General features: G+C 42.8%; 2 protein-coding genes across 2 annotated transcripts in view; one reads left to right on the forward strand and one right to left on the reverse strand.

The window, feature by feature from the left end:
* The window catches only part of gipr (gastric inhibitory polypeptide receptor), a 37,033-nt gene extending 26,075 nt beyond the window's left edge, over positions 1–10,958 (forward strand). Inside the window, exons 6-14 of the mRNA XM_088627403.1 lie at positions 881–987; positions 1,318–1,465; positions 2,008–2,167; positions 2,675–2,735; positions 2,929–2,998; positions 4,291–4,379; positions 6,413–6,551; positions 7,327–7,368; positions 8,244–10,958. Of these exons, the coding sequence (XP_088483529.1) occupies positions 881–987; positions 1,318–1,465; positions 2,008–2,167; positions 2,675–2,735; positions 2,929–2,998; positions 4,291–4,379; positions 6,413–6,551; positions 7,327–7,368; positions 8,244–8,594 (1,167 nt within the window). The 3' untranslated portion in view covers positions 8,595–10,958. The remainder of the gene's footprint in view (positions 1–880; positions 988–1,317; positions 1,466–2,007; positions 2,168–2,674; positions 2,736–2,928; positions 2,999–4,290; positions 4,380–6,412; positions 6,552–7,326; positions 7,369–8,243) is intronic.
* A 2,905-nt stretch (positions 10,959–13,863) lies between these two features.
* The window catches only part of LOC148672071 (cytochrome P450 2M1-like), a 41,277-nt gene continuing 31,878 nt past the window's right edge, over positions 13,864–23,262 (reverse strand). The window contains exons 3-10 of the mRNA XM_088627408.1: positions 21,843–22,005; positions 21,327–21,476; positions 18,682–18,842; positions 18,105–18,281; positions 16,458–16,599; positions 15,751–15,938; positions 15,151–15,292; positions 13,864–14,414 (exon numbers count right to left, since the gene is read on the reverse strand). Of these exons, the coding sequence (XP_088483534.1) occupies positions 14,230–14,414; positions 15,151–15,292; positions 15,751–15,938; positions 16,458–16,599; positions 18,105–18,281; positions 18,682–18,842; positions 21,327–21,476; positions 21,843–22,005 (1,308 nt within the window). The 3' untranslated portion in view covers positions 13,864–14,229. The remainder of the gene's footprint in view (positions 14,415–15,150; positions 15,293–15,750; positions 15,939–16,457; positions 16,600–18,104; positions 18,282–18,681; positions 18,843–21,326; positions 21,477–21,842; positions 22,006–23,262) is intronic.

The following is a 23,262-nucleotide window of genomic DNA, read 5'->3' on the forward strand; positions in this document are numbered from 1 at the left end:
GCCCATTCATTCCAGCAAGGTACTATTCAAATAATCGTAAATTAACCTTAGAGAATTTCACACACACGCACGTGGGCGGAGCGATGGCTCTGTGGCTCAGGATCTGTGCCTGTGACTGGAAGGTTGCTGGTTCAAATCCCGCGGCCGGCAGAGGAATCCTACTCCGTTGGGCCCCTGAGCAAGGCCCTTAACCCCAACTGCTCCAGGGGCGCCGTACAATGGCAGACCCTGCGCTCTGACCCCAAGCTTCTCTCCCTGTCTGTGTGTCTGTGTCTCCATGGAGAAAATCTGGGGTATGTGAAAAGACGAATTCCTAATGCAAGAAATTGTATAGGGCTAATAAAGAAACATTATTATTATTATTATTATTATTATTAACACACACACACACACACACACACACACGCGCACACACACATTGTCTGAAACTGTATAATGCCTCTATTTCTTTTTACTTTGTTTTATGGATTCCAATGGATTTATGAATTAAGTTTCATACTGCAGTGGCCTTACATTTAAACACTGAATGTACTACGAAAATCCAGACTTGTTACCCAGACCAAGAGGTTTCTCTTTCTGTACTTTTCTCCTTTCTTCCTTTTTGGCCCAGCAACCGTGCTGTGAAAAGCAGAAACGGCCTTTTAAGACAGTGGTGATAAATCATGTGAGGACAGAGCAGTTCTCACAAACCTAAACAAAAACCGCCAGAGCCCTGGAAATATTTCTTCCAACCTCTTGTGAAGCAGGCGAGCAAAATTAACATTGCAATGTATTTGAGACCAGAACCACCGGATCATAGGAAGACAAAAAGGACAAAAACCAATCAGCAACAAGAACATGTGGGTAGGCACTGACCTGTGCTGTGTGCTCTGCCCCACAGGAGAAGCAGATGGTGATCTTGGCCTACTTCAAAGTGATGTACACTGTGGGCTACTCGCTCTCCCTCGCTGGCCTGACTCTCGCGTTTACCATCCTGCTCATCTTCAGGTGAGCTCTCTGCCCTCCGACTGCTCTCCTACACTCGAGCCTGGAGAGGGAGCTGTTGAGCTACCCCCCTCAGTTCTGTGCTGTTACTGCTGATGTCTCTGGCCAAGGAGCACATAAGAGAACGAACGGTCAAGTAGGTGGTAGTAGTAGTAGTAGTAGTAGCTGCGTCAACATGCGTAGGCTGCAAAAGAACAAGTAAAAGGTTTATTCTGTGACGAAAAGAGAAGATTTTTTTAAATCATAAACCGTCACATTAGCCAGGTCTTACAAATTACGTGGCCTCGATCCCATTTTGCCCCCTTGCGGAAGACCCTGTGGCATGTGTTTCAGGAAGCTGCGATGCACTCGGAACTACATCCACACCAACCTCTTCGCTTCCTTCATCCTTCGGGCCGTCTCCATCCTGACGCGGGACGCCCTGCTCATGAGGGAGGCCAGGGAATTCGGGGACAATCGCGATTTCGTGCTGAGCGACCAGGTAAACCACACACACACACGTGCACAAACACACACTCTCCTTAGCATAGCAGAGGTGCACAAAATCACATCCTCCTGTAACAAGTCAGAGTGCGGCAGACTTTGAGAGGCACAGCAACTTTTTAACTTGAAGGCCCCAGGTGCGAGGTGCAGTTCGTCTGGGACCCTGCAGGGGCAGTAGAGCAGTCCGAATCCACAATGAGTGATACTGCATGTTCCTGGAACAACCTGCTAGGAAACCAGGTTTCCAGCAGGGAACGTCTGAATATCCTTCCTGCTGGAATGTTTCCAGTTGCATGTCCTTGTTCTGCTGATGTAATCCTCTGGGAACCCCTCTACAGGGGCTTCTACTGAGACAGCCTTGTGCACCTGATTCTGACCAAACGAGTCCCAGAAATCGAGAGACAGCAGGACTCGAAAAAACAATCTGCCATTTGTCCTCTATTCCATGGTGAATGGCAGAGGACCGAAGCTGGACTGGACTGGGAAAATCCTGTGAATTGAAACATCCTCAGACTGATAGTCTCTCTCTCCCGCCTGCAGGCTCTCTCTGGCTGTCGGGTGGCCCAGGTCCTCATGCAGTACTGTGTGGGGGCTAATTATTGCTGGCTGTTAGTGGAAGGGCTCTATTTGCACAACCTGCTGGTGCTCATGGTCTTCTCCGAGAACAGCTACTTCTGCGGATACCTGGTCATCGGCTGGGGTCAGTATGCCTGTCTGGGTGACGGGACTGATGCCTGATGGGACTGAGGGGGTAGGACATATGGGATATACAGTGGGCACCTCTGGCTCACAGGTTCTGTGGATTTTTGAGGTACACTAGGCACAAAGAGCAATTAAATTATAAAACATGATCGCAGGTAAGAAATCGTGGTCCAAGGAATGAAGAAAGACCAACTACTTAAAGTTAGTAAGCTATCAATATTTGAACTTCGTGTCTCCCTTACTGCTGTAGCTCTGGTCCTCAGCTTGTTGTGCTGGTGTGACTGGTGTGCTCTGGGTACAGCCCTGCTCTGTCACAGCTGCTTACAGGCTGAAAGCACACACACAGCACCACTTCCTGGACATCCTGCTGTGCCAGAAGACCAGGCCCTGTCACATGGGAGAATCTGTCTGGGCTTTAAGGGGGGATGTCACCTCTGTAACATGCCCAGTGCCCCTGCCCACTGTTACACGGTCACCTCGTGATCACTGGTGTCTCTCTGCGCAGGAACCCCAGTGCTGTTTGTGGTGCCCTGGACTGTTGTCCGATATCTGTATGAAAACAAAAAGTAAGTAGCACGCTATATGTTACAGGAAGAGACATGTATGCATATATAAATACAGTACAGAAACCTTATTATCATACAATATTAAAGAGTTCATTATGTAGGCTCCTCTGACCTTATGCACCTTCTTAGTTCCTAATATTGAAAGCAGTTGACAAGAAATGAAGTAGAGATTAATTCTACTTTGGTCTTCAAGATGCTGGGAGATGAATGAAAACATGGCCTACTGGTGGATTATTCGCTCCCCGATACTGTTCTCTATTTTGGTAAGTCTTGTACAAGAAGGTCTTCTTTAGTGTTTTTAAAACTCAGTTTTGTTTTAAGAAGTGCTGGAAGTACTGTTTTTTTATTCATGATATGACTTTTTAATCAAATCCTACAATTTACCGTGCTTTTCTGCTCCCTAACTGCATTCCCCTCCTGATTTCTAGTCTCTGTGTAATTCTGATCCCCGCGGTTAGTGGTCACTCCAATGAGAATGAATTACTCCACTGCGATTCTCCGTTCACTGCCAGCTAGCCAGGCGCAGTTTTAAAGTGGGTGTCACTTTTACATTCGGGGGTTTGCAAGTTTGCAAGACAAAGAATACTTTTTATTTTAACTGAAGACCTGAACTGCAGGAAGAAGATATTTTCTTAAACACGTTTGTTTGCCTATTTTGGTGGACAAGCGAGTTTAAAAAAAGGCACCAGCTGTTAAGCTTTTAAACCTGGAGATCAATCAATCTTCGTGTTTTTATGCTACAAAACTATTTCAAGGGGAAAGCTTTCTCACAGTAAAAAGACCCAGATTAAACCGAGGCTGCTGCTTGCCTACCAGCTGCAGATGCTGAACATGTCTCTTCATGACAGCTGCCTCTGCACCAGGGACTTGTAGTGGCTGCTCAGCTGGAAGCTGGACCTCAGTGCTGGGTTGGAATTTGCGCCTGCCAGCTGGTTAGATGTCTTGATCTAACCCAGGCCTTCATTATAATCGTGTGAAACTGTATCAAGCTGACTGAGTTTTTATTGTGAAACAGTGGATTTCCAGTTTGTTGCTTCCAGATGTTAATGCGCTCGTGTTAGGCGGTTTGTGTCACATGGCAGTGCTGAGGAACGTCAAGAAAAAATGTGTGCATGGTTAATGTGAGGTTACTGTGAGCAGCAACACGTATTATTTGAAGGTCCTCTGAAAAGTTGAGCTAGCTCAGAGTGAATTGCTCAAATCCATTTTGTTCACTATTATTACTTTGATTGCAAATACATGACTGTGTTTTGTACTATGCCTTTCAGTATTTATTGATTTCTTACTATTGCTATCTCACATTTTTTCAACCACTGTAATTCTAAATGTATACAAATTATCATACACCATTAGAAACACAATAGTGCTCTTGTGACTGTTAGAACTGTTGCCAGGTAACTGTCCTTACACCCTGTTAGTTTATTGATTACCAAGCTTATTGACAATACATTATGATATTGACTTATTTCCCTGCTTCAGTTTATTGCTGCATCAAAGAATTCTCCTAGTATCTGTGTGCATTCGTGAACTCATCATTGGTGTTCCTTTATTCCAGATCAACTTTTTCATTTTCATTCGTATCATAAAAATCCTTGTCTCCAAACTGACGGCACATCAGATGAGGTATACAGATTACAAATTCAGGTAAGGGTAGTCTGCTTGAATTTTTGTCACTTCAAAATTCACATGGACGGACATCTAACCAAAGCAGTGCACGTCCTGTTCTACAAAAGCTGATGTCCGACAATGATCTCATGCCCTCTGTAAAGTTCACTGTCAAGCTAAACACATAGATAACAAGGATCAATAAAAAAATCAACTCAGCCTTTTAGAATGTGTTCCATCAGCTTTGTAGAAGAATCAAGACTGTTGTAGTTGCCAGTAAACACAACAGATCTGCTGTTCAAACAAGACTTTGGCAGGGTTGCCAAGCCAGGAGCTCAGGAAACTCTTTGAAGAAAGAATACTTTTCAAATATAAGCTATTCTTTGTGTATGACTGTTGTTTTATTTATGATCACTTGTAAATTTGTGAATACTGTTTTATTTGGCTTATACAGTATGTATCTTTTAACTCAAGCCCCTAGAGCAGAAAACATCATATCATAAAAATGAATCATATGATGTTTATCTGTTTATGGTTTTTTCATTTAGGTTAACAACGTCAATGAGAAGAAAGATGAGAATGAGATCTGTTGTTTTGTGTTCAAGGGCTGCTGAGTCTTTTGGTCTTTATTTCTGTGTGTATTGATCAATAATTTGTACACTGGTTCCAGTTATTAACAGAAAAGGGAGTTCTGTAGCTGTACAAAGCCTGCAGGAATCCTGTGCATTTGAAGTAGAAGAAAAATGTAGAGAAAAAATGTTCACAGATCACCCATACAAAATACAGTACTGTTGCCTAGGAAAATTAGTCAAAAGAGGTTCGTTTTCTAATTGATTAAGTTAAATGTACTGCTGTTAATTCACACAAACTAGTCAGCAACTAATTAATAACTTGTATGTTAGTAAAAAGGTGATGGTCATTGCCTAAGACAAGCTTTTTATTCCTTTCATAATAAAATGTGACTTTGCATTTTATTGTGTGCAAGAGCCTTTTTCTTCTTCAGAGCACCTTATACTGCCACTGAGAAAAGAGTCTAAGCAACAGCATCACATATACCCTCACCTTTTGTTTTAGCCTGACAAAAGTGGCAGTGATTCAGTATCATCAGAGTTTCGCAGTACATTCCTCTTCCTTCTGACTGTCCTCCCAGCTCAACTGCTATAACCCCCTGCAAAGTCCCTGAAGAGCTGAAGAGGACTTAGAGTTTTGCTCTGCCAAGTCAGTGCTCGTTTCTCACATCAGTAAAGGGCTAACAACGCTGTATTCGAGCTCATTTTTACCACAAAGTTCTGGTGTTCAGCGAGCACAGAAAACACACTGTTCAATTTAAGAGCCCGTCAGGAGCTGCATGCCTAAAACAAGTCAGTACATCTGAGAAGGGGAGATCAAGGGAGAGTAAGGAGAATTTGTTTCAGAAACAAATGGAGATTTATGCTATGTGCTTCTTTGTTTCAATAGAATTCTTTGTTCTAAATGAATTTCTTTGACCGCCCCCCTCAGGAGAAGGTATAATGTATCAGACGTGCATCATGCAGTTGTCGCTGCTGAGTGTGATGAAAATAATGCCAGGGAAATGTCTATGAGCTGCTCCCCAGGGTATGGTTAACAGTCCCAGTCTGAGACACAAGTCCTCAGGAGACTCAAAGTACAGTGTCAAAGAAACAGTACAAATGTCTGCTCCCCATCAGAACTGGAGACCTGGTGGAGAAATGTTGCTTTCTTCCAGGCTGGCAATGAACTACTAATTGCATCCCAAAGCCAGACTTTCATCCTCATGGCTGTTGCTAGTTGGAATTTAGAGTCTGTGTTCTAGAAAGAGAGGGCAGCTGTTGTCTTGTGAGATTTCAAGAATTTCTTATAAAATGTTAGCTTGGTAAACCCTGAAAAATTCAGCATGGAGAAATGGGATAAACAACGAAGCCAATCCTGTAGGAAACCACAGCAGTTCAAAGCAAATGCATGACACTGGTTTGGTAAACGCAGGGGTAAAAGATGCAAATATGCTGTACCTGCACATTGTGATCAGGGGATGTCTGAACTGACAGCTGTTCTTGCTCTGGTTTTGTGGGCAGGCTGGCCAAGTCCACCCTGACTCTCATACCTCTCCTGGGCATTCACGAGGTGGTGTTCGCCTTCATCACGGAGGAGCAGGCCGCGGGCACACTGCGCAACGTGAAGCTCTTCTTCGAGCTCTTCTTCAATTCGTTCCAGGTGACTGGTCTCATTGCTGCTCACTGCCCTGTCCAGACCCTTCGCTATAGACTTAGCACATCTGCCTCCAACACAGGCTGGCTCTTCAAACAGGACTACAAAGCGGACATACCTGTACATAAAGGCCTCCATTGCACAGCAGACCAATCAGAGTCATGTTTTACAGGCTACACAGCCTTTGTAAATGACAAAGCAATGTGCTGGATGTTGCTAACACTTGAGCAAATTTCCACACACATCCATGCAAAGTTAAAGAACACTCACTTTGTTGCTTTTCAGTGCCACTTGTGCTCAATGCCCAGAAACATGTCAGTAAAACCTGAAATGTATAAAATTGCTCTTTCCAGGAAATATTGCCTCTTCCTCCCTGCAAGGAGAAGCCCTGTTCTGATAGTACACTTGTGCGTAAATAGATACCTCTTCTGGTCTGTTGAATAGACGCTCATGACTGCTTTTTATATTTCTGTTCTGTTTCTGTTTGGTAGTATGCCAACAGTAGATACCAGTTAGCCTTTATAAAAAAACAGACTTGTAGAAAGATACACAAGTGAGAATCCCATTGCAGATTCCTTTTCCAGCAAATGTGCATGGAGCATTAACTGTAGATTTACAAATACAATAGAACAAATCTTACAATGTGTACAGTATGTCCCTTTCCGATGGGCCATTCGCCTCAGTTCTCTTTCCTCCTTCGTTTCCATAACTGTAACTGAACCTTGCACCTAATGCATAGCTGCTGGAGTCTTCACTGGTTTTTCCTTTTCTTGTTTGACAGGGTCTGCTTGTTGCTGTCTTGTACTGCTTTGTGAACAAGGAGGTAGGCAGACAAAAAAGGATTTCAAATAAAGATTTTCTGGTTTCATTTCTTCTGTTTTTTATTAAAATCAAGATGCACAAGTTATCTTCCCACCTGATTGACCTATCATCAGCCACATTTGTATTCCAGTTTTCCTTACATTAAGTACTGCTCCTTCTATTTACATTAAATATGGATGTTGTTGTGCTATGAATTGTGAAAATCCATAATTGAACACATAACTCCTCTGAGAGAAAGCATAAAGCAAAATAATTAGTTTCCTGATGATGTATGATTTTTATAACCACATAGCGAGTGTCTGTTTTTTTTTTCGTAAAACCAGTGGCAGTTTAACTGAAGTTCCTGTGTTGTGCTAACATTGCAAACAAAGTTGGAATTATTATTCATTTCCATTAAAGTGGAACTGTGATTAAGCTAAAACTAGAAGGAAAGTGTGCAAAATTGTGGGTGCATTGTATCATTTTTAATAGAAGATACACAAGTAATATTTTAAAATGTGGCTGTGGATATTAACGTGCAATGGGAGAGCATTGTGCAGAAACTAAAACTGAGCAAACTCAGTACTGATTAACAAAAAGTAGTCTCATATTTAAATATTTCAACTAAAACCACATATTTAAATGCAAATGTATTAAAAATCAGGAAATCGATATTAAATATCCAGCACCTAGTGTCTGGCGTTATTTGACAGCCTATAGTTTATATAACTTGAACTGCTTTTTCAGCGGGAGGCAATTAGTGTCTTCCCTGTAATGCGCTGTCACACAACACATTTTTTCAGCTTCAGAAAGATCTGTCTACAGCTAATCTGACATCTAATGCTACAGCTCTGTCCATTCCTTTGCTCCCCCCTCCTGCCCCGTGCCTGCCCACAGGTGCAGTCGGAAATCAAGAAGAAGTGGCAGAGATGGAAGCTGGGAATGAGCCTGCTGGAGGAGTACCGCCTCACCTGCAGCAACATGCCACAGGGGGGCGCCGGCAACAGCACAGGCAGGTGCCACTGCCACCTCAAGCCGCCAGGCCAGGGGGCAGCACACTGCAACGCCGGCTGCACCTGCTCTTCAGACAGCTCCTCCTGCAACCAGCATCTCCACCCCAGTGCCAAGATGGGCAAGTCTTACTGCTACTTTTCTGCCCACAAGCAGGCGCCCAGCAACCTGAACTGTAGCCCACAGGACAATGGCGGGGAAGGCGTTCTGGCTATGTACACAGAGAGCTACTGCTGAAAGGAAGTGGAGTCTAGATAAGATGGGCTTGATCTTCGTCTCACTTGCAGTAGGACTGTGCATTTCAGTTGAGTCTGATCATGCAGAAACCCAGTTCATAGGCAATGTATCACACAGCCCCTGAGAACCAGGAGTCCAGAGAGTGTGGGGGAAGGACTCTATGGAGACGTTGATCAGGGCTGAGGAGCGTGTTTTATCCCAGTTTTGGATTAGGACACCTCAGAACCTTTTTTCTACCTCTTGCACTATGTTCTTTACAAGACAAATGGGTTCCACTTTGCTAAGCGTGGATGCTCCACAACGGAAGAGCTTAAGGTATTGCTTGCAACTGCCAAGACATGGGAGAGTGTAAATCCAAGGAGATCAACTTACTTCAGCAAACGCCGAGTGCAGCAGGGAACTGCTCTTGAAGAAGGCTCCCTGATGAAGGGATACTGCAACAGTGCGGACAGGGTTTTGTCCAATGCTCTCAAAGAACAAGATATTAGCCACCTTAATCAGATCTGGGACACAGAGCTAAAATGAACTGCAATTATTAAACGGCCATGGAAAGACACAAGAAAGGGCATACGGGCACAGTGCCTGAGAGTTCAGAGAACGCAAGACACCCTTGGCAGAAGGTGCATGTGGGGCTGGCCACGCCCAGCGCTGCATCACAGCCCCTTCGGCTCGAACCCCTGAGCTGCTGAGTGGCCAAGTGCAGTGATGTGGGAGGCTGAAGGTACTGTAGCAAAGCAAAGCTGTCAGGAAAGAGTTCATGACAACAGGAGATTCGGCGGGTGGAATCCCAACTTCCATTTCTACACCTTAAAAACAATGTTCAAAAGAAAAACGAAAATAAAGATCTGCAACATTAAGTCTCTGCTCCATTGGTCTTTGATTCTCTGGCTTGAAACTACTTTTTACTTGGAGCCTCAGATTTTAATGCCCCAAGGGCTACAGAGGTGCTGCACCCAACCGTGCCTGCAAATTCTCCAGCCCTGGGGCTCTTGGTGACGGCACCTATCACTACTGCCGAACAGTCCACGTTGTATCCCCAGGAACAATGCATTCTGTCATAGCTCACGGTCTCCGAGAAATTCACTGAAGGGATCGCTGTTCATGCCATTGCCAAGCTCTACGGAGGAGATATTACTAAATGAAGCACAGAAGAGATTATTTAACGTATCCTTGGGAAAGGATTTAGTTGCATGGGCAAGAAATAGATATGAAATCAAATTTATGTCTCCAGAACTACTAAAATCTGAAATAGTTGAGGAGGTTCACCTCCTTTACAGGTATTTGGATTTCGAGTGAAGGGGAATTATAGGCATTGTTGTGGTTTCAATCAAATGTTCTCTTATAAAACTGTCCATGGATTAACTCCCCAGTCAGCGCAGTGTGTACATCAGAAGCCCATGTCTTTTTTCTTGTACAAGTCCAACTGTTGCTTCAGAGGTGGATTACTGTATGAACGTGGCACCATCCTTTATGCACTGCAAGTTCCCACTCAGCTGTAAAACATCACACAACTCCACTGAAAGCACTAGAAGTGATCCTTTGACTTTACTCCAGAATATGAAAAAAGTCTGTAAGTACTGTACTGTATTCCATCTAAAAACATGTACATCTGAGTTTATTTAAGGAAAATTGGAGACAGGACCCAATTTGAACCCCTGAAGGAGGTTCCACTCTTTCAAGAAAGGTTTGGCGGAAGAGAATAATATTCCTCATTCTTCTCCAGTCGTATTGCTGGTCCTTCAGTTGGGATTGGAAGATCGTCAATGTTCCTCCTTCCCCAGGGCTATATCACTTTATCCGCCTCCAGAGCATCACTGAACACTCCACACCAAAACCGCGGCACGTGGATCAGTCACGTGACAACCCGGGCAGTCGGGATGACCCCTCGTGTTATTTCATTGTCTCAGGATCATGTGGGGACGCAGACTCTGCCATCCTGGAGACTGTGAAGCACTGGAACTTTGTTTGGCCACGTTTATTTGCTTTTCAGATCCTACTTGAAGCACAACAGAAAAATGTTACATTTTGTTACAAAAACTTACATTTACTGTGATGATTGCAGACAAGGATCAGAAAAGCATCAGGTCAGGCCGCAATCCTCGTCTTCTGACAGTTACTGCGGCAAAGGAGCGCCCCCTAGCGGCGCTAAAAAGCCATAAGGCCAGCTAAAGGCCAAAGTAAAGCGAACACTGTGAGCTTTATGTCGTAAAACCAAATTGAAATTTTAAGTATTTTATTGAAATTTGAAATGTTATGCTTTTGTGATTTTATCTTTTTATATTTTGGCATTCGTTTGTGTTTCAAATGCAGAACTGTTAAATATTTTCTTTGCTTCATTAAATAAATCTTATTGCCAAAGTAAAAGTGCCCGGTTTGAGCCTTTAATAAATTGACAGGATGGTTTTGTATAGAAATCGATATGATATTGATTAAATTGATATGAATAAGATATGGTAGCACATCGTACTTCCGAGGCCTACTCATGTGCAGCTCAGCATGTTAAACATTAATTTCCCTTTTTAAAAACATAATCACTTTTCCTTTTTAAAAAAAGTACTTCTCACACTCAGTGAGAATATTTAAAAAAAGCATTTTACTAGAGCACCAGTCGCTCATTAAAAATCACTTCCTTCTTTTGACATTAAATTTCTAGAGAGACGCAAGAATAATAAACTTGCGATTAATCTAAACGCATCGGCATCGTTCACATCATGTTTAAATAGGCAGAGCTGTGCGCAGCCCATAGATACAGCAGTTCTAACTCAAGGTCACGACATGCAGCAGTTAAGTGCAATGGAGTGCAGAGCAGAGGAACAGCTATGGGTGTTCCGAAAAAGCACCACAAAACATTTTTCAGGGGGGGTTAATAAATTCATAACTGGAAGGCAGTGGGTTCAGATGAGGGTTGTGACCAAGCTACATTAGGGCACCCCTAGATCGCATCGCAGGTGGGGCTCTGCTGTCAGCACCCTGAGACGGACACGTCACCCATTAAAACACCCAGCTCTATAAATGGGGACAAAAGCATAAATCAAATAAATTAACGAGTACTAGTCATTTGAACTAGCCACAGATTACTATTAATACGCTCAGGAAGATGCCTTATTTCAAAAGCAACAGACACATTCAACATAAGACTTTCCCCTCATCATTCGTTACTTCATAGGTTTTCAGTCCTCTGGGTTTTGCACCAGCTGAGTTCCTTACCTCACACTCATTTATTTCCATCTTACATTTTGAAAGTAGCTTTTAAATCTTAAAAAGTTGAAGGCTACTTGCAAATGGTGCAGTATCAGCCCTGTACTAATCAGCACTCTGGAGGGCTGCGCTATGTGAGGTGTGTTGGACTTGAGCACAAGGGAAATTGCTCAAAGTGTGTTTGATACATGATTATTCCCACACGTGTATGTACTTGTCACCTATTAAAAGCATTTTTAGACAGAAATTAGGTAGGAAATTCTCAATTAGTAAGCTGAGGAGAGGGCGCATTATTTTTGCTGACGTTGTTGGAAGCCATGTACTTAACAAGAGTATTCCTGAAACCAAGGTGAGTTTGAAAAAAAGTCTAAACCAGCAAGCAGATCAGTTATAGGCATCAATTATATTTGTATACAATTATCAGTGCAGTTCACTAGTTGTTTTGTTTTGTATATAAAAGCTATCATTAAGAACTCTAGTAGAGAACTAAACTATGCCTAAATAGGGGGTCTCTGCATACGCTGGAGAATGCTGCACTATGTGCAATACCTAAATATGTTCAGCTTGTTTGTGTGAGATTATAAATCGCACATTGAACTTCTTGTTCAATTGAAGACTTGCTAGTTTACCTCCTAAGCTTTTTTCATGATAGACTTAAAAAAAGGCCTAAATTTTATTCATTGTCTGCCTTTAGTCCAACATCTATCATTTGGATTCATGATAAACATACAGGCATAAAACTGACTCTAACATAAAACATAAAAAATCTAAATGTTATACAGAGACTGAAATTGTGTTTGTCTGGAGCTCAGAGGTACAATGAAAGGACTGGTGATATATCGCAAAAAAACATCTCAGAGGAGAACAACAAACGCATTTGCAAAATCCTAAATATCTCAGGATGTCAGATGACAGAATGCTATGGTTTTCATCATCATCATCATCATCATCATCTTATAAGGATGCAGCAGACTCGAGAGATTATAATTAAAAAAATTATAAAACAATTACAGATTGTTAGATTCTAATGCAGTTTGTACTTTGTAACATCATCGATGTGCTGATAGCTCGAAACCCTACACAAGTGGACAGAAGGGGGAAAGAAAGCTCGTCCTTTCTTTTCTTTACTCTCATTTTGTTTATGCAAATATTGCTGAAATGAGAACTTACAAAAGCAGAGTTCCCCAGGGCTGGTCTTGTAGGCTCACACACCTGTTGGTTTTTGTTCTAGTCGAGCTCCCAGTTACACAACTGATTGATTCTTTAATTGACTAAATAGACTTCATTTGAAATCTTTGTGTTTAGTTCCTCAACATGTAGGAGGGTATGTAGTGCATTTCATAAGTCAAATAAAGTCAAATAAAATCCCAGCTGAAGAATTTAAGTAGAAAAAAACAGATGTTTCAGTCGAGCAATTTGTTAGTTCAATTAAACCTTCAATTAGAGCAGGTCATTAAGCCAGGATGGAATGAAAATTAGAAGGAAAGTTGGCCCCCAGTACCAGGATGGGGATCTCCTGCTGAACAGCTTCATACTTCCCACGATGATAAAACCCCACAAAGAGAGCAGCGAAGAAAACGCACAGCCGAAAACCTGAACGAGCAGCGTTCCGGCAGGCGTGAGCGTGGGGCGGGAGCAGGCATGTACAGGTCCTTTACAGACATGTGCACCGCCACGTCTTGTCCTTTGGCTCAGCTGAAGTGGGTGTCCCGTTCTTGTCACCTTTACACATGTCCGGCCTTCTACAGAGACATAAACTGATGTTTGGAACGGGGGCTTGCTCCCTGCACTCCATGCATTAACTTGAAATTCTAGGATCTCCGGGACATGAATTTGGGAGAACTGTGGATACTGCTCATGGGTGAGCATCCCATTGTAATGAACCTTTAGTTCCAACCAAGCAAATTCCTTCATTCCTGAAAACAAAGCTTACAATACTCAGCCAGATCTTGAATTATCTACTGTGTACTTTGGTTTCTGATGTTTTTACACATGTTAATTTATGTATTATTTGTTATGGGTTGCACTGTTACCATTATATATTTACTTTTTTGTAAAATCAAAAAACAACTTGTTTTTATTCATATTTGTGTAGTATTTATTGGTATTACTACTTCACTTTAAGTACATAATTAATTCTTGTTTTGCTCTCAGTATTATTTCCACTTTTTTGTGTGATTAATGTCACCACGTACACTAAACAATAGTAACTTGTATTTATTGGGGGACAGTTTCATAAGAAGAATGGTTAGTTTTTATAACATGATAGTGTGGGTGACACTTGTTTTTCTGTGATATTACTCCTGCAGTAAATGTTCTTGACTCGGAAAGGGCTCAAACCCAGGCTCGTTCAGGGAATTCTGGGAATGTGTGTGTTGGGAGAGAGGGTGTGTCAGCAGCCCACGGCGTGAGTGTGCTGCTGACACACTGAGCTCCACTAAGCCCTGAGCCTGGCGTAGCACTGGTAGGTGCGTGGCATCCTCCCGAAGCTGCAGTACTGGGGGTTGGTTTCGATCTGCTCCGGGGGCTCCATGCCGGTGAAGGTGAACTTCTGGAGAAGGGATGTGAAGAACAGGAAGAGCTCCATTCGAGCCAGTCCCTCCCCGAGACAGACGCGCTTCCCTGAGTCCGAGAGAGACACAAAACAGGGTCAAAACTCAACCACAGCTTCTGCTGTCACGCCTGAAATATAGAACCTCCTACATAATCCTGAAGGACCTTACTGTGTTGTCCAGCTGTCTTGGACAACAACGCTTTAGTGACTGCTCCTCCAGCTACCTGCTTTCCTTTTAACATCTGAAAAGGATTTGGCTTCCTGCTGGATGCCTTTCCCTCTTTTTCCCCTTTTCCTATCCAGGTAGATCTGGGAGACGCTCTTGAGCTCCATCTTGAAAGAATATTCTTTCCAACACTGTGGAAGCCCAAAAGCAGTTAAAGGACCACAGTGCTCTCAATCCATTCACCGCTAAGGTGCACCTATAATATGTAATTATGCACCAATAGTTCACTACACTCCCCCCTGCTGTCCAACAGTGCCCTGGGACCTTCAATGATCACAGGGGGTCATGACCTCTTTTTAAATACATTTAACAGGTCAGTGTTGGATCATCCTAGAGCAATGGTTTTGAGCAGGTTCTCTTAGAAACAGATGTACTACACTTCTGATGTTACTTTAGTCCTTGTGCTTAATCATGTCATGGAATTAAACACCTTCACCTGTGCGAGTGCTGTCTACACAGTCACACCCAGCCATGTGGCAGACTAATTCTGCAACCACTTAATTTAGGGTGTTCATAGGAGCACATAGGAAGATCTGTCCTTAGTCATGGCTCTGTGAAGTGAAATTGTAAAAACCTACCGAGTCCAAATGCAAGGAAGGCATCATTCTTTTTAAAGCTTCCCTTCTCGTCCAGGAAGTTCTCAGGGTCAAAGGTATCTGGGTGTTTCCACAGTTCGGGGTCAGACAACACCGAAGACAGAAGAGGAATGACCATTGTGCCCTGAACAAACACACATTCAGTTAATACACTGACATCATGCCCTGGACAAGCACACATTCAATAAACACAACACCACAGCAGGAAAAATAAACTAATTTAGGAGACTCTGCACCTTAAACTAACAACCACCAGAGGTTAGCTGTCCTCTGTACTGTAAGTGTTCTGGAAAATACCTGAAGTGCCCTGTCTATTACAATTGCATGTTTGAAACTCAGAAACCCTGAGAATAAACTGGAGAGTGGTGACAAATCTCCTAAACTCAGGAGCAGTAATAATCCAAATATTGTGCAGCACCCTGGGGAAAAATCTGTTAAAAACTTATTTCCTTAGCGCACCACAGTCAGCAAAGCAGTTTTTACATAACTAGGAATAGCAACTCCTGAATTCAGAATTCAGAAATCCTGCTTCAGAGTTCCAGTAGAGGGCCGGAGTTAACAGGCACATTTCGCGAAGGTCACCTGGGGAATGGTATAGCCTTTGAACTCAGTGTCTTTTAGCACTTTGTGGGGGACAGCGGTAGGCGAGAGATCCAAGGAGCGCTGGATTTCGTGGACAACGGCGTCAGTGTAAGGCATGTTCTGTCTGTCCTGGGCCGTGGGGCTACGCAGGGGGCCAATCACCTCATCGATCTCCTTCTGAATCCGCGCTTCAGGAAATGATACAGAAACATTAGATAGGATGTTCGCGAGACTGGGGTTCAAGCCTGCAATATTTGGAATACAGCTTTAGTATTATTTATTGTAACGAAACAGGCAAAGATATTTCAAGCATTCAGTAGTCCTTTTCAAAAGATCTTGAAATACATTTTAATAGAACACTTTAAAGCCCTTTTAAACAAAGAGTTGTGGGAGTACGGGATAAAGTGCCCATCCAAGTTGCTGAAGTTTTAAATTTAAATAAATTAATGCATGACTCCAAAGTTCCCTCTGTCCCTTTGCGTTTGAGCTAATTTTAAATCAGCAATGACACCAGTCAATCTCAATTGCAAAAAGGTAAATATGATACATCTATTGCAGTTAGAAGAAAATTCACTCCCTGCTGTGAGATGGCACATTGACACAGCTCAGTTGAACAACATTCCAAAGTAGATGGATAGGAAATTCAGGATTTTAGCAATATTAACCAATTTTCTGACAAAATATTCTCAATCAGCAGAGCAGGGTACCTTGAACATTGGGATACTTCTGCATGAGGAGAAGGGTGTGTCTCAGTGTGGAGGAGGTGGTCTCAGTCCCAGCAGAGAACAGATTCCACACGCTGCTCGTCAAGTTGTCATAGTTAAATGTAGAGTTCGGATTGTGCTTCTCCTGTTAAATAATTAGATTCTTAACGAAGTAAAATAATGCACACGAGCTCACAAAGAAAAAAACAAAGGAAGAGGGGGATGATCATGAAATATATTTCAAAAGGGAGAAAAAGGCCTCTGGCAGCAATGTCATCGTGCTTCCACAAGGGGAATGTAACGCAGCTGTATTTCCACAAAAACACAAACACAGTTAAAGCGTATCCCAGTCTCTGCACAACCACAAACAACTGATATGGCTCCAGAGAAGAATATCATCAAGGCTACATAACATTTCAGAGGGATCCACATCACCAGTGACAGCGCAGCCCTTTCAGTGCACAGACCATTACAGCAGCGATCAATAGATGGCACTGGTAACTACAGCCCAAACCTTCAACAGTGTAGCCCTACTGCACTTAAAGACCTACACTTTAACAGGTCATGTGGTGATGTTCTGGTTTTGAACTAATGTTGTACTGATGAGATTTAATTGCTTTCAACAAAGTTACACAAATTGAGAAAACAGGTTGCAAGATCAAGTAACCTAACGTCATCTATATGACCCCCCCCCCCCCAACCTCCTCTTCGCAGACCTCATGGGGAAAATTAGAATGGAAGCTATCCAATAGCGTGGCAGCTCTTTCTCAGACCTGTATTGTTCATACAGAGGGAGTTTTGTCAAGATTCAGTCCTCAAATCCCAGCATCCAGCATTCACTGGCACACATAGACCAGCAGAGCAAACCCTTCTCTGAGACAGATGTGACAGTGGAACACCCCTCCTACTCCACGGCGTGTGGGAATGCGCAGCTACCACACCGGAGGCTAATCAGGGCTGTGCTTTAAGATCCCCACGTGCCCGCAGACAGTGTTCAGCTTAGAATCGAATGTGTTCCCAAGCCGGCTACATAAAACTTGCGCTGATCTAAAGGACGATCTATTCTCCTTGTTCAGAAAGGATTCTCTTCTATACCGGAGAACAGAAACTTCCGCAGACGACTACAACACTGACACACCGCACAGAAATAACAAGCACTCTGCCGGTACTCAGGCAGCACCCTATCAGATCCGACACGATCACACAGAGCAGAACTGAGGAGCAGATTCCTTGCAGAGAACAGGAAGCAAGTCATTCCCAAAGGAATTCCCAAGCACCAGCAGGGAATGCCCCATGACTACACCTCCCTGTAACAGACGTGTAAGCACCAGCTGGACCACACAATGATACTGGGTGGCTCTGTGGTGTGGGATCACCCTGAGCCATCAGGGTTAGAAAACGTGCCTACCAGCAAACTGGACAATCAAAACACTTTCTCAACACAAAATGGAGATATCTACCCCAGTGTCAAGGCTGAATCCCTGACTGGTTTGGGAGGAATGACAGGTCCCAAGCCATTCTCTCCAGTTGTTTTGAATGACAATCATTCCCAATGGCATTCTTTTCACATTGCACCTCCTGCACCCCCCCTCAGTTCACAGTTCATTTGTTTGCTGCACCACTCTGGAGCTTCAGTGTGGAATACTGTACCTCCTGCATCTTGACCAGAAAGGCTTCTATGTAGTCTCGGGGCTCGTCTGCGTTCAGGTCGCCGAGGCGACGGAGGGCCTCCTCTCTGATGAGCTCTCTGAGCCTCCGGACCCCCCCGAGCGCCAGGTGATGAGGGCCTGGCAGGCGTTCGAAGACCCGGGGAAACATGTTGTACAGCTGCCAAGGAGAAGGATTGGCTGCAGTTACATTTATGAAACAGAAGACCATGGAGGATCCCTTCTAACTGGTCTGACAAGCTTCAGATAACAAATGAGTTCATGACATATTACTGTCGGCCTCACATGTGTCTTAGTGCAGTTTAAAATAAAACAAATTGGTCATATTAAAATGTACTGACATTTAATATGGGCTACTTGCTCTGATAAGTCTCTGATGAATATTTAATAATAATATTCTATTATGAACACAAAGGTATTTTGGTTTCCCTTTCTTATTAAATACTGTTTGTCGTTTGTGATAGCACAGCAGTAGAATAATGGGAAAAAAAGATTGAAACAGTGGAAAGCTGCTGAAAAAGCAAAAGAGCTTCTGACAGCTTGACAGATGACAAATGTACCTGCCCTCTGGAGCTGCTCAGGAAAGTGAAATAGTTGTCAATGACATTCAGAAGACTCTTGAACTGGCTGTCATGGTAGTCGAACCTCTTTCCAAAAACAATGGAGCAAACTACATTGGATACAGCGTTGCACAGCAGGAATTTAGGGTTGAAAGCTGAATCTGTAAAAACAGGAGAGGCGTCGAAGAACATTACACATTCTCAGGCTAAAAGGGATGTCCTACACCAACAGGCTGAAACACCTGATGTCTACATGGAGATCTGATCACAGTCTTCAAAATCATCAAAGGCACAGAACTCACAGAGGGCTCAACAGGAAACTACAGGGAAGTGCATTTTGAATTGTGAGCAGGAGGCACTTCTTTACAGAAGAGTTGTGGGAGTGTGAAACAAGCTACCCAGCCATGTTGTTGAAGCAGATACCGGGTTTCTTTCAGGAAACAGCTGAATAAGATCCCGGGATCAATTAACTATCAAATGTGTTGGATAGGCTGAATTACCTCTCGTCTCCAACAATTCTTGTGTTCTGCCTGTACAGCTACAAGTGATGATAACTCTCCTGAGAACTGAATTCCATTCTGTTTTTTTTTTGTGTAGGCGAATTTCTTAAATAGACTCAAAAGGGGTATAAAAAAGTACTATCATTGTCTTAGATTTAAAGGTTTGCTTTAAATCTAAAATGCATCTAAAATATTTTAACAATTGTTTGACACATTATTTTTATTTTTGAAAACGAAGCTAGTATAATTATAGCACAGCGGTGTGGTGGCTAGCATTGTTGTCTTGCATCGCTGGGGCCCTGGGTTCAATTCTGGACCTGAGGGACCTGAGGTACAGTACTATCTCTGTAGAGTTTGTATGTTATCACTGTGTTCGTGTGGGTTTCCTCTGGGTGCTCTGGTTTCCTCCCACAGTCCAACGACATACTGGTAAGTTAATTGGCTTCTGGAAAAGGTAGCCCCAGTATGAATGTGTGTATGTTTACTGTATGTCTGCCATGCAATGGACTACCCACGGTGTCCTACCCAGGGTGCACCCTGCTTTTACCCGTTGCTTGCCCCAGTTCCCCCACAACCCTTAACTGAATGAAACAGAAAATGCATCGATGGAAGTGAATATGAGTCTCTCTACTAGCTCTGCTGTGTAGGGTGGCAGTTTATACAGAACGCCAGAGGAATGTCATGCAGGAGGGGCTGCACTTCAGTGGTGGATGAAATGGATCCAGTCCTGTTTTTTAAAGTGCTTTGGGAACTTTCATAATTAAAAATACTACAGGGAATTGTAGGGAATAATATTTATCTTTATTGAATAGCATCCCAAGAAGCTTCTTTTTTCTGTTCACTTTTTCTGTCCATCTAGTGGCGACTTGCTTTTGAGTGCTATCGCAGACGGAAAAGTTCATGTGCTCTGGAATATAAAAAACGCTCCACAGCCTACCATGTATTTTGTTTTGTTCATTTAGAGGACACTGCTGCAGAGCATTTTGGGAAATGTCAGAATCGAGAAATGGAATTACTCTGGTATGTAAAGAACAATTGTTAACGGTTGTGTGCGACAGGAGAATAGCTATTCGATAGAATATACTATACATGTTTTGACTAAGAAATGGTATATCATTTCAGGTGTCAAATCTGAAATCTGAATCTGATTTGAGGTGTCAAATCAATTATATACAAATCAAAATCTGCTGTCAGTTTTGTGCAAGTAACTGGAACAGCTTTAATATGGTCCAGAGACAACTATCAAAATGTTAAATGTCAAAATGTTAACACCTAATTTAAAATAAGCTAAACATGAACTCATGTTATTGAGAGAATTTCAACATGATCAGAATAAACATTATTAAGAGTGAAAATGAAAACGATGGTTAACACTGGGATGGGAGACCAGAAGGAATACTAGTATACAGAAACACTGTACTATAGAAGGTTCTGTCCTTCGGATGACATGATAGAGATTGCTTGGCTATGAATGATCCCAGGGTGCTGTTCAAAAGAATAGGGGCATTACCCCGGTACCTTGGCCATCCCCACTCTGGGCTGGACAGTCTGGCTTACTTCAAGTTTCTCCTTAATTCAACTCAGCAATTAATTCATTATATTGTATAAATACTAAGAGCTTTTCCATCCATTGGAACAAAAGGCACTATATAAATGGAAGTAAATATTTGTATTAGAAGTCTGTTGTTTTAGGAACAAAGCAACATTAATGTGTATCATAATTTGGCACCCAAGCAATGTTTTCTTTGCTACTGTAGTTCTGGATTTTTAAGTGCAAGTCATCATGTATTCTATACAAAGAGTACACCAGGCTGCCTTGGCGTGTTTTTGTACAGAATGAATCTCGACAATGGACCGATATTCATTTAATCGTTTACTGTGAATTAAGACTTCTTAGACTACACATATTACTGCTATCTTACACGTGCAGAAGCATGGTTCTGTACCTCCTGGAATCCTGCTGTTTGTTTAGAAACAGAAACTGTTCGTTTTCAGTTTCCTTAACTGTTGCGCGAATGTCTGAAAGCAAAATACCTCTGAAGACAAGAAGACAAGAAGACCAAAGCTGTCTGCACCGTCTGCTTTTACAGAAAACTGTTCTTATGATTATCATGTCAATTTATGACAAAAACGTCACCCAAATACCCCCGTGCTCTGCAAAGGCATCGACAAGGCACTTGGCTTCCTCTTGGATGCGCTCCTCAATGCTGCGCCGCCCCATCCCAAAGTTTTTCAGCGTCATGATGGAAAATCTTCTGAGCTCCTTCCATCTGTCCCCACTGCTCACCAGCAGCCCTGGAACAGCAGAGACACAAAGACTGACATGTGTTGCTGCTGGGGGTTCTCCGATGATCTTACTTAGAACTTCATGAAAGATTTCTTCTGCTGCTCTGTAGAAATTGTGAAAAACACCAAGCCTAGTAAAAAGACTTAACTTGCACAATGTATTTAACTCCAATTGCTCCTGCCCAAACTGCTGGCACCTCGACAATAAAAATATTACACCAGAACTGTTGGTTAGTAGCCCTGTAGCCCACCCAAGGCAAGGTGACCAACTAACAGTAGAGACTCTGGGATACATTTGGCCTGGTGAGCTTTTCATCCGGCATCAAGAGAATTTTTTTCCTAGTGTTGTTGCCCCCGCCAAAAACCGAGACTCACCATATCCGTCCGTCACCTTCTGTAGTATAGGGTAGTTGGCTCGGCCACTGAACTCCTCGCCCTGACTGACGAAGGCGTCCCTCAGGGTCCTGTAGCCGGACAGCACCACCACTGGCTTGCTGCCCAGCCACACTGTGAACACCGGGCCGTACTGCTGGCTCAGCTGGGGGAAGAAACAAGCCGTCACCACGGGAACCGGCCCTTCGGCACCAGCGGGTCTACTGTCTCTGTAAACGTCATTCATAAATGACCAGCCTTTTTTAGGTCCAGCATGAGAAGACTCCGTACTACAACTCCAATACAAATACATACACAGACAGTGAGGTGGAGGATAAAGGTAAAATTTATTTTTAAACCCACAAATTGCGTTTGAATCTTTCCAAATTAACTTACATATGTTCTAAACATTGTAAGGCACAGCACAGATACACTGCCTGGTAGATATTGTTTCATCTCAGTTGTGTAACAGTAATAACATTTTTGCGAATTAATTAAGACTTAGAAGTTCAGAAATTGAAAAAAAAAGCGTTAAGAGCTAGCATTAACTGTAGTCTTAAAGTCTTACAAACGCTGGAACAAGGTGGGTTCCCTGTGTAGAATAGGGTGTCCAATGGAAGGACTGCAATGACTATGGTCGTCCGCTAGAGGCCGCCAAAAACCTAAATAGACGCTTTTAAAATGAGTTACACTCAGTTACGGAAAGGTTTATATTTCCATTAAAGGTACATGTAATTATGGGATTACTTCATTAAAAATGGTGTCTCCTTGTGGCAGTGGTCATTGGGAAGTAACTAGAGTGTGAGCAGACTGAAATGGTGAAAGTTTTAAGTGGAGTCCAAAATGTAGTGTTTGTTTATAAGTTAATTGTTAAAAGACTTACAGTGAAAGCAAGTATTAAGATAATCTTTTAAAAGCATTTGGCTTTATAGTATTGTGCTAAAACCTTTAAATAAACCCAGAAAAGCTCCTGGAACCTAACACAGCTCCCCTTGGCGTTTGATTTGTAAATGTCCTCTGAGCCACACTAGCAAAAGTGGGGATGTTTCTAAATTGATGAAAACTCAAGAGTGCTCCCTGAATTTTTACCAATGAATGAATTAAGAGTGACATGAAAGGCCAACAGGGATTTTGCTCTAAAGAAGACTGACCACTGTGAATATGGGCATTAAAAAGAGTTTGGATTTTGCAGTTCATAAAATATTCATCTTTATATAATAAAAACTATTTTCATTGCTGTCCCTCTTGTTGTCACATAGAAGCATTCACTCTGGTGATGGCAGCCCAGGTCAGCAGCCCAGGGGCTGCCAGCTGGCACAAGCTTTGCATCACCAAAATCTGTGTCAAGTCGGTGACCAGAAAGTGGTTTCTTCACATTTACCAGCTACATGAGATATTATCTTGGAAACACCTGAGAAATACT

This window comes from Lepisosteus platostomus, chromosome 4 (genome assembly GCF_059453375.1).
Source record: "Lepisosteus platostomus isolate fLepPlt1 chromosome 4, fLepPlt1.hap1, whole genome shotgun sequence".
NCBI classification, from domain to species: Eukaryota; Metazoa; Chordata; class Actinopteri; order Semionotiformes; family Lepisosteidae; genus Lepisosteus; species Lepisosteus platostomus.